An 11,952-nucleotide genomic window follows, 5' to 3' on the forward strand; every position below is an offset into this window, starting at 1 on the left:
ATCAAATTTTTCTTGCATTTAAATTGAGAACTATTTTGAATTGCCTATTTAATGGAGTAATACCTATTTTAGGATGTTTCTTTTTATTATTTAAAGTAATACTTTCTGGAATCCCAAACAAATTTTTTTTATGAGCACTCAATTGGTAAATTTGAAAAAATTCACTATTTATAACAAAGATTATAAAATATATATATAAATAAGACAATTTTTATTTTTCTCTTAATCTTTAATTAAATGTATAAAATAAGAAATATAAAGTAAAAGACAAATCACAACAAGAACTAACTAATAATTAAATAAATAACTGATATAATAATAGGTTACCAAATTTTTATTACAGAATAAATATATACATTAAAATAAACAATAATTTATTATTTAATATCTCCTGAATTGTTTCTTAAATTTCTCGTAATGATAATCATCAGTAGCTTTTTCTCCATTTTCTCTGTTTCTTTTTTCTGGAACTACTTTCTTCTTGTCAGGTTCAACCTTATCTCTTTTACGTGGCGGACCTGATTCTTCTATATTAACTGTTGAAGAAAAACGTATGTATACAGTTAAGATTCAGTATGAATAATACAAAACTTTAATGGCAATTAGTTTATTTAATTTTAATTAATTATTACTTTTTAATTTTTAAAAAGAAAGAAACCATTTGCTTAGGATATAAAGCGGTTATTCCAAAACTGATTTTCGATTGGTTTTCAAAAATAGCATTGGCATATACGAAGTAGCCACCAGCGGTTAATAGACTCATAATATACCAATCTGCCATATATTTTATTCAGTGCTGGTAAATTAGTCGTTTATGATGGCATTTAATTAGCCGTTTATGATGGCATTTAATTATTATCAGTGAGACTTAGATGGTATGTGGTTAGTTTTTGCATGCAGGACACACTGCTGCCAAGATTTATCTACAATTTCACATTTAAGGTAATAATTTATTTATTTATTTATACAGCAACAACAGGCTGGCACTCTATAAAAGTTACTAATTATGTTAATGAGTTAAGAAGTATTTGAAAAATGCCATGAGTAAATGACCAAGACAAACCCATAACTTCTGGATAAAAATCATACAGTGCCTCTACTCTGCCATGTGAGAAAATGGTGCCAGAAAATTATACTTTCTGGCTGATAATGTGGTGCTGCTCTACTCCAAAGATTGTACAAACATAAACAGTTCAAATGGGAGATAATTTTATTATTCCTCAACAGTCCAAATTTGATACTGAGGGGAAATTTTCTGTTCACCAAAATGAAAATATGGTTTTTTGAAACTGATGAGAAGCTGATGGTGGGATTAGTAACCTGCTGGATACCCTGGAAGTTAAATTCAAAGAGTTTGTAAAAACTGGTGTGATATTTTACACCGTACGTGAGGCTGGCAACTATGTGAAAAACAATGTTAATAATGGGAAGCAAGGTAACTTAATAATTTTTTTTTTTACTAGCATATTGGAAGTTATTTTTGAATAACAAAAAAGAAAGACATCTTAATTGTAGAAATTATGCTGCAAGTTAATAAAAATGACTTAAAACGAATTAAAGATATAATGAAATTTGCCCAACATAGGGTTTAGGTCTAAAAAAAAATTTACTTTAAGTTTTTAGTAGTAAGATATCATCAATATTATGTTAAAATAATGCATTCATTATGAAATATCTAGGAAAGACAAAAAAATATATTTTCAAAGTGTAAATAAATTCAGCATATATGTAAAATATTTATGATAGAGAAATATGAAAGAACATGGGATGATATTTGAAAAATAGAATAAAGAAAATAATAATCAAAATTATTACAGGAAAAAAGAACAAATGGTAAAATTTAATAACACTAACCAAAAATAATAGGTTTTTGTTTATAACTTACACCTATTATGTTGTACAAAATTAACTGCCATGTTTGTCGGCACAAACTGTGAAGGACCATCTTTTTTGCTTCGCTGATCCCATAACAATTTCAATTTTGCTTCTTCTGTTGCTTCAATATTTCTTATCTTGGCACTGAAATAAAATAAAATTAGCAATTAAAAGAGGATGATTTTTTTTAATACAAAAGTGACATCATATTATGGCATTTAAATGACCATTAACACTAGGTGAAGTTTTCTTACCTAAGATAAAATATTTCATAAAAATATAAGTTATATAGAATTAATAGTTATTTATTTATAATAATTTTGAATTATTAATTTCTTAAAATTCATTAATACCTGTGTGATCTAAAGCATTATTGTGTTTGTTGAACTTGAGACTGGTTTGCTCGAAGAATAGTTTTAGGCATAAATTTATTCAGATAAGTTCATTATAGAGTGTCATATTTCAAGGTGTTTTTTTAGCACTGTAAAATATGACATTTTTTCATGTAGTAATATTTTGAATCACAGACTCAAATACAAGATGTATTCAAAAAGTAACAAGAATTTTATTAATACGTCTATTAATGTTATCCCCTTCAAAATAGTCCCCATTAGATATTATACACTTATGCCAGCGAGTTTTCCAATCCCCGAAACACTTCTGGAACTCGATCTTTGGAATAGTGTTTAGCTCTTTCAGCTATTCACGTTTAATCTCATCATGCTTGTAAAACGACAGCCCTTTAAGAGTTAGATTCTCTTTATTTTTTTTTGATATAGAAAACAGTCACACGGGCCATGTCTGGCGAATATGGTGTCATTACAGTGTTGTTTTTGGCTAAAAATTAACAAACAAGCAATAAAGTGTGAGCAGGTGCATTATTGTGGCGCAATGAATTGTTTCGCCACAAATCCAGGCGTTTTTTCAGATTGCTTCACGCAAACGGCATTGAACTTGTAGATAATATTCCTTATTGATAGTTTGATCTTGTGGCAAGAACTCATGACGTACTATGCTGTTAAAATCAAAGAATACAGAAAGTAAAACCTTCACATTCGACTGTACTTGTCGAGCTTTTTTCCGTCTTGGTGATCCAGAATGCCTCCACTGGGACGATTGAGTCTTAGTTTCAACATCATATCTGAAATCTATGTTTCATCACCTGTTATGATACGTTTCAGTAGTTCTGCATTGTTGACTTCATTTAGTGACTCCTGAGCAACTTCCATTCACTGCTGTTTTTGTTAAAAATTCAACAATTTTGAACAAATTTTGCTGTCACACATTTCATACTCAAAACAATCTGAAAAAATTTCATGGCATTAGCCAAATGATATCCCAACATCATCAGCGACTTCTCAGATTGTGATTCGGCATTTCTTCCGTCTTTTCCATGTTTTTATCGGTTGTTGACATGCTGGTGCGTCCGGGACACTTGTCATCTTCAGCATCTTCACGACCTTCTTGGAAATGCTTATACCACTCATAAACCCTTGCTTTACTCACAGCAGACTCACCAAAAACAATATTTAAATTTTTTAAAACATTGCTACACTTTATTGCTTTCTTATAGGAAAATGTAATACAAATTCTCTGATCCATTATTTATACAAATAAAAAATTGTCTATCGTACCAAAATACATGTTATCCTTTTGACAGCTGACAACAGACTGAACATCCAATATGGCTAAAAATGTACAGACACTTTTCAGGCAACAATGAAAAAAATCCCAAGAATCAGACTAATGCAACCCACAGAATTTCAAAATTCTTGTTACTTTTTGAACACACCTCATATATATATATATATATCTTAAATCATATTATTTACGATATAGCCATATAGTTTTCACAAATAAGATTTAGAAAACAGACTATACTTATTTTGGTATTTCATTTATTAAAATTAAGCAAATTTTTCACATATAATTTATTTTAACAGAAATTTCTGTTGCGACAATTTTTTGAAAAGTGAGCGATGTAATTTTTCACAATAAGCAGCAGCTGTGCACTGCATTAAGTTATGTCTGTAAATAATATCTAGATGCTTTTTATTTGTGTTATAGTTAGTTACTTTCTATACAAAACTTAGGCTCAATGGTATTATTATTTTAATTTTGTGCTCATTATCTCAATTTATCTCTTCATTTTACAATCTGTATGAGATTATGCATGAATGATCGAACCTATTTTAACAAAACTTAATGAATGAAGTTATTTTAACTGTACATATCAACAATTATATGACTAAACACTTAGAATACATATTCACTCGAAATATTAATCATTGGCCCCCAATGTGATGAAAAATCTTTAGTTCTTAATTTACTGAAACTTAATTTAAAAAAAAATAGCAGAGGAAACCCATAACCTTTTTAGTAATATTTATGTTTTCAAAATGTGTTTCAGTAAAAGTCAATTAATGAGAATGAAGAAATTACGTACAATTCTGGACCTTTCACAAAAACTATTTTTTAAATTTTAAATGGAGGTTTCTCCCCAATCTTTTTTTTATTTTATTTGCTGAGGATGAACTCTAATAAAATATTTTGAGGTGTGAGAATTAAAATAAATTAAATTTGAAGTAATCTTTATGGGAAAATAATTTTGAATTTTGACCAAGATTCCGTAATAAATAAAATTTGATGCTCAAAGGAACGCTAAATAGTGTAGCTTACCTAGCATATTATGTATAGCATAGCATATTACCAGATTTATAGGTTAGATATTATAGCTTTTTTTTTTTTTTAAATAATGTTCCCTCGGAGTTATGAATATAAATAATTTTCCGTTTACAATTTGTTAATGTATTTTAATATCAAATATTTAAAACCATCAGGTTTGAAATTTCTTGAATATAAGAAGTAAACTCACTCAATGCCCAAATCCACTTCAGGTATTCCACTCAACATTTGATTTGAAAGCATTTCTTCTGATCGTTGCGTAGAAGAAGCTCGTAAATGGTTAGGTACTGCTTGAAGAGCAGCTTCTTCTGGAGAACAGTACTTCCCTTTACCGTCTTCACTTTTATCCGCATCACTTTCTTTCTGTTTTCCTTTTCTTTTTGATAACTGTTCTTCGATGTATTTCATCCTTAAAAAAAAAAAACAGTAAAATAATGACACTATTATTATAAAAGTACAATTTTATTTTTATCATGAAAAAGAAATTCACTTACACAAGTGCACAAAATGTATTCAAGATGAACATCTAATAATATTCCTTTGAGACTTTCTCTGAATTTATGGATTTAGGACCTCATATCTATGAATACAAAAAGAGAGAATCATCTTTTAAAGAAAAAACTGTAAATTTCTTTAGGAGATAATAACCATGACTAGTCATTTCGATTACTTTGACTGATTACTACTGATGCAAATACAAATCCCTAGCTTTCTTGAATTTCTGATAGTTTTATACATGCTGGTGACATTTTCATTATCACTAATGTCATTTCTACAGCAATTTGAAGAGCTTGGCATAACAGTGGTATTTCTCAGACTTGCATCATAATTAAATTTGTAAGCATTTTTATTTAATTGTCACTAATATTAGCTGACTGAAAATCTATATCAAACTTTTTCCTCTAAATATATACCTCTTCTTCTTCCTGTGTTGAGTAAGATAATGTGTTTCATACATTGTTCACCAGCTTTGCTTCTGTAATGATCAATCATTATAGCTTAGTCACAGTAATTTTCAAATTTAGGAAAAAAATGGCTGTTTTGTTTCTAATAAATAATTAATGACAGCTGTAAGGTTAATTCTCCAATTACATCAACTTTTTATCATCAAAGATTTTTTGTATTAGATCCAAGAGTAGATTCACTTTATAAAGAAAATATAGGTCTGAATTTTCTCAGTTAGCACCTTAGTTACAGCAAACTACCTCACTGAAATCCAATAAAGAAGTGGGAAATTACCAAAAGATGGCAGGAGACGTCTCAGATTGAATGGGGCAGCATTTGACCTGATTCCCGCGATATTCATCCAAGAAGTAAGAGTAAAAGATGATCATAGGGGAAAAAGGGATAATCAACTTAGATGAATTGCCTCTGATCAGGGATAGTTTATTGTTTGCCCAGGACTGGGCATTAGGTAATGAATGTAGGTGTTTATAATAAACAACAGATAACTGACATAAAAAACTCTTATAAGAAACATCTGACCCATGTCAAGATGTTAGGTTTTTATTACATTCTTCAGCTACCAGAATTCTAAGAAGCCTTTATTTCAGAATAGTATTTCTGATCCCTATCAGCAATGATGCATAAACAGTCTAGCAGTAGTACTGAGCCCTATAATGAAGTGCTTCATTTAAAATTTACTGTACAATTGAACCAATTATAGCATATGTACAAGGGCTGTTCAAAAAGTAATGATAATAGTGACCCTGAGAGAAAATGTGTTACAAAGGGTGGTAATACTGCATACCATCATGTACCCCATTCTTTTAGCCATCTATAACGAGTACGTGTCAGTTTCACGTCTATCAGTGCAGTGAGTGGATGTATGTGACGATTCACGTAACGTGTGTTCGATATTTGCCTACCATGTCCAGCATGGATAAAAAGTTAGAGCAACGTTGTAATGTGAAATTTTTAGTGAAACTTGGGAAGAACCGAAAAGACACACATGAATTATTAACTATGGTGTATGATGAGCATGTTAAGAACCAGGTGACCTTCTACAAGTGGTATAAAGTGTTCAAGGAGGATAGAGAGAGCATTGCTAACGAACCATTTGAGGAGCACCCTTCAATGTCTCGCACCAAGGTTGTAAAGAATATAGCTGTCACTACTGTCCATGAAGAATGACGACTAATCATTAGGGAGTTCACCGCATGTCTAGACATTTCATTTGGCAGTGCATTTTCGGCCATGAGATCACAGCAGATTATTACAAATAGGTTTTGATCATGATGTTGCATCATTTTAAGAAAAAATGGCCGCACAAGAATATCAACAAAATTTTACTACATCATGACAATGCGTGGCCCCCACGTTGCTCACGCTGTAGTTGATTTCTTGAAGGCTCACAGCATTACAAATGTACCCCACCCACCATACAATCCAGATTTGGCTCCTGGCTGTTCCCCGAAGTCATGTTTCTGCTCAGGGAATGGAAATTCAAGACTAATCGAGTCATCAAAGCTCAGGCGTCCTGCAAGGAGCTCGAGAAAGATGATCCAACATTTGTGTTTAAAAAGTGACAGGATCAGTGGGAAAAGTGTATTAGAATTGAGGGGGGGTTACTTTGAAAACGAGCACGTAGATTTGGAAGACTGAATAAATATTTTTTTCTGTAGAGTGTTTTTATCATTACTTTTTCAACAGCCTTCGTATCTAACTAACTTCGTAGGCTGTTGAATTACTTCGTATTCAACAGCCTTCGTGTTTTAAGATTTTAAAAATAATTGTACATTATATTTTAATTCCAACTCAATTTTTTAATGGTTAATTCACCACATAAGCTTGAAGTTTGTATATGGGAATATGGAATGAAACTTTTTATAGCAAATGAAAAATGTTGTGCTTAATTGGAATTCGAACCCAGGATCTTCCTTATAAAAGGCTAAGACACTACCAGTAAGCCACAAAAGATGATGATTAAGTTAAATTACAATATGCCTGGTCTTCTATAAAAAGAAGCTCATTTCAGAAAATAAATCTGAAATAAGCATTTATTGCTTTTATGTATGAAACAATATAGGCTCTAGGAGTAACATTTATGTTTATATTAATAAACTTAAACGACATTGGAATTACAAAGTAAAATCAACAATATAAAATACAGAACCTAAGAGATTTAGAATGAACTAAATATATGCTGGCTAGACCAGAGGCAATCCTAGGGATTGTTTTATTCTGCAGTTACTCTGAAAAAATTTCTTTCTCATTATCTACATCTTTTCCTTATCTTCAATCCCTTCTTCTCTACTACAGGTTATATGGGTCTGATATCACAGACAGGTTCATGTGAACCAATATTTTCTTTGTGTCATCTATTGGGGAAAACCTGCCTGCATATGTAAAATTCATGTAAATTGTTGCACACTAAGCTTAATGACAGGAGCCTATCAGGTAAGCCAGTTTTTCTAATTCTTAATATAGTGCAATAAAATTCTGCCATTTTAAAAATAAATAAATTAAACTGCATCTCAAATATCAATAAAGAGATATTCACTTACATCTCCTCATCTTCATCTCTTTTGTTGGTTTCAGCAGAAAACTGTGTTCCAATTCCAGTATCATAAGCATCATCAACTGTCTGTTTAACTTTTCCAGATTTTAATGCTGCCATATTTACTAACCCTCCTGTTTTTACTCTGAAAGGATCTGTCTGCAATAATAATAATAATACCAAAATAAATAATTACAAACACAAAAATTGTTTAATATCAAATTTTTACCTTGGTAATTATGTAATAATAATCTTTACATAATTTCTTAGTAAAATCATTTAATACGTTAAAATAATCTGCAAATAAATTCTATTTTATTGAAAAGTAAAAAGGCTACTCCAAAACTGATGTTTTAATGGTTTTTTAGAAAATAAATTTATTAACATTACAGCAGATGATACATGTATAATAGCAGTCAGGAAAGTATAATCTCATTACATCCCCATTTCCTAACTACTCCATTCAGTGCTGATGGACAGCAATTGATAAAATATGGAACTTGCTTTCACTCTTAACAACTTTGAGTTATTTGGAGATTAGTTTTTTGCAAGCAAATTGATGCAATTTCCAAGATCTCTTGGATGGAGTTAATAACTGGGTGGGTACCCTGGGCAATGGAGTTCTTAATTAAGAGTCTACAAAAGTTGTTTTCAAGATAGATCTTGACTATGTGAACATAGAACATGTTCTATGTTCACATAGTCAAGAACTATAGAACTATGTTCTATAGTTCTATAGAACTATGTTCTATAGTTCTATAGAACTATAGAACTATGTTCTATAGTTCTAGAACATAGAACTATAGAACATAGATCTTGACTATGTGGAGATATGTATAGTTTACTGTACAGTAAACTGTATATATCTCCATACAGTAAAGGCAGATTTGAAGGTTATTTACAGGTTAAGTAAATAAAATCTTTTATTTACCAGTATTTTTTTCTTTACCAGCCAAATCAAAAGTCAGTTTTGGATGTGGATGTTTAATCATTTAATGCAACAAATTATTCTTTCGAGCCATAATAAATAATAAAAAGAAAACCTGAATAAGAGATTTTGTTGAGATTTAAATTTTATGGTATTCAATAAAAATGTAGATCAACTCTTTAGTAACATTTGCAAAGAATAAACGGATAGACATCAAATTGGGGCTGACTACGAACTTTGAAACCATGGCTATTGTCAGTTTATGTTAAGACTGATTAAGATAATTTGCAAATTTAAGAAATAAAATATAAAGCACTCTCTGATCATACAAAGATATTAAAAAAATTTAACTATAACAGTTCTTCAACTACATATATTGTTACTTTTATACTAAATCTTCCAGGATGTATTCCCCAAACTTCAGGACACCAAAATGAACAAAAAATTCATATTAACGTAAGTCCTATTTTACTTTGTTTTCCTTCTGGACACCATTTTGTGATTTTCAGCATTTCTCAGTAACATGTAAACCTACTTTAATTAACTCTGGCAAATCTAAGACTAGTGTTTTATTTTACAAAATAAAAAATTTTAAAACCTCACCTTCAAGAATTTTTAAATGGCAACCATCTTAATTTTTTAATCTTCAATATTTTTGTAATTATTTGTTTACTCAAATTTTTGCTTATTACAACATTTATTAAGCATTTTATTTTTAACAAAATGACATCACATTTGTAAAGATTTGTGACAACAATCAAGTTATTGAAGACAGTTGGTTAACTGTCTGGTATACTGCCTGGTTAGGCAGTATGCTTGCAAGCTGATAAATTTTATTAAATTACTATTATTAATAATTTTTATTACATAGTGGAAAAAATAAAAATAGGTAAAAACAAGTGTACTGCTGGGTTAATTGTCTGCAATAACTCGATTGTTTGTCAACAGATGTTTACAACTGAGGTGTCATTTTGTTAAAAATAAAATGCAAAATAAATTTTGTAATAATTAAAAATTTGATCAAAGAAATAATTACAAATATATTGAAGATTAAAAAACTATGATGGCTGCCATTTTGAAATTTTTGAAGGTGACAGTTATCAACATTTTTTATTTTTTGAACAAGACACTTGTGTTAGATCTGCCAAATTTAATTAAAGTAGGTTTGTTTACCTGTTCCCAAGAAATAATCTATATGTTGAAAATCACAAAATGGCGGCCAGAAGGAAAACAAAGCAAAATAGTACTTAATGTTGATATGAACCTGATATGGTGTAATTTTGGTATCCTGAACATTGTGTGTGTGTGTCCGCGTGCGGGGGAGGGGTATGGCCACATCAATATAATTTTAATTAGTTAATTTAGTTAAATTAACTGACCACAAGGCACTCTTCCTCTTCAGAAACCTTTTGACCCAAAGCAAGACTGACAACACTAACACCATTTGGTCGTTGTCTTAATTTCTGAATTGTCTTCATCTCCTCCAATTTATTTCTAAAACAAATAGATCATAAACACAATATTGATAATAAATATGTCTAAACTTTATTTTGCTATTTAAATATTACAGAAACTACTTCAAAATACTTACTACTTAATATGTAGTGAAAGTAATGAATCAATTTACTCTGTACATATTTTTTTAATCTTGGATTGTTAAACTTTCAGTTTGGATATTAAAAATATTATTTAACTTTAATGATATATGCCAGTTAGGGATGTAAACAACAGCCTAAAAAAAGTAAAGATTTATGCAAAATAGCTGTTATTCAATGTAAGCTAATTAATAAGTAAAGTAAATTAATATCATAATTATTACTACCAAAAAGTTTTTAAATGCTACAAAATAATGTTAATTTATTTATAATAATTATTCTTAAACTTTTAAATAACTTTACTTTTCATAGACAAAATTATGGAATTTCTAACATATTTCTATCACTTAAAAAATTTTAGTTATGGCAATTATAAGCTATTGATAAATTTTTGTATAAACATAAATATATTGTAATGAAGTTCTTGTACAACTCAAATCAAATATTAACATTAACTCTTGAAGTAGACCAGATATAAGCATAACCAATCCACTTCCATTTTAAAGTTATTTTACAATTGTAGGCTTAAATGTCAATTAAAATTGAACCACAGTAATAGTACAAACATGCTCATTAATAACACACATATACTGAATAGATACGTTCTTGTATATAAAAATGTATTAGAATACCATTCTTGGACTTAATAACTTCAGTTTTAAACAAAGGACTAGATTCATGATACAAACTAGTTTTTAAACTAATTACATACAAGTACTTTCGAAAAAAATGATCTTTTAAATAAAATACAAGAAATAAATGTATTAATAAAAGCATTCAAATCTGTTAAAAAAATGGGTATAAGTATGGATAAAAAATGGGGCACTAGTAGTTTAAATAAATTACCCTAAATAAAAGAACTCACAGAACACTGCCCGTTTCTTCGGCTTCATTTTCACTCTCGTCACTTTCATGTCTTCTACGGATTGGTTTTTTTCTCGGCTTAAATTTTATTTTTACTTGCTCCTCAGCAACAGACATTATTAACCTTCACTTCAAACAAATTCTATTAATCTAAAATAAATTAACATCAGTTTTTAAATAAGTACACATACACATTGGCTCCTGTTTCTCTTTGTAATTATTTAAAAGATTTATTATATGAAATTCTATATAATTTTCACAAAATCTTTTCATAACCTATACTACCTGAGTTGAATTCATTTATTTACAACCATCAGCTGCCATTAATTTACACTGCAGAATCTACTATCATAACTACAATGCACATAAACGTTTTTTATAGAAAGTATGTGAATGAAAAAAGTTTTATATTTTGTTTTTAAAATAAATAGTTTCTTTGAAACAACTTTAATAACATACATTTCACCATTATTAACTATTACAAATATGAAGTAGAAGAAGAGGTG

At 29.5% G+C, this 11,952-nt stretch overlaps 2 protein-coding genes across 2 annotated transcripts in view; one reads left to right on the plus strand and one right to left on the minus strand.

Annotated features, from left to right (window-relative positions):
* Positions 1–4,302, plus strand: part of Hsdl2 (Hydroxysteroid dehydrogenase like 2) — a 41,934-nt gene extending 37,632 nt beyond the window's left edge. The window contains exon 9 of the mRNA XM_075372624.1: positions 4,286–4,302. The gene's annotated coding sequence lies outside the window, so the exon portion shown is untranslated. The remainder of the gene's footprint in view (positions 1–4,285) is intronic.
* LOC142328693 (splicing factor C9orf78) lies at positions 314–11,864 on the minus strand. Its single transcript, XM_075372627.1, has 6 exons — positions 11,448–11,864; positions 10,367–10,481; positions 8,067–8,218; positions 4,751–4,969; positions 1,886–2,019; positions 314–536 (listed from the first exon to the last, which is right to left on the minus strand). The coding sequence occupies exons 1-6, from the start codon at positions 11,561–11,563 to the stop codon at positions 382–384; spliced, it is 891 nt and encodes a 296-aa protein (XP_075228742.1). The 5' UTR covers positions 11,564–11,864; the 3' UTR covers positions 314–381.
* Between the last annotated feature and the right edge of the window lie 88 nt (positions 11,865–11,952).

This window comes from Lycorma delicatula, chromosome 8 (genome assembly GCF_047948215.1).
Source record: "Lycorma delicatula isolate Av1 chromosome 8, ASM4794821v1, whole genome shotgun sequence".
NCBI classification, from domain to species: domain Eukaryota; kingdom Metazoa; phylum Arthropoda; class Insecta; order Hemiptera; family Fulgoridae; genus Lycorma; species Lycorma delicatula.

What these genes read in the sequence shown, in the direction of transcription:
- LOC142328693 (XM_075372627.1), bottom strand. Translation starts at nt 11,563, where the DNA reads ATGTCTGTTGCTGAGGAGCAAGTAAAAATAAAATTTAAGCCGAGAAAA. An exon ending in GAAGAAACGGGCAGTGTTCT is followed by an intron (nt 10,482 to 11,447) that starts GTGAGTTCTTTT and finishes TATTTGTTTTAG; the next exon opens with AAATAAATTGGAGGAGATGA. An exon ending in AGAGATGAAGATGAGGAGAT is followed by an intron (nt 4,970 to 8,066) that starts GTAAGTGAATAT and finishes TTTTTTTTTAAG; the next exon opens with GATGAAATACATCGAAGAAC.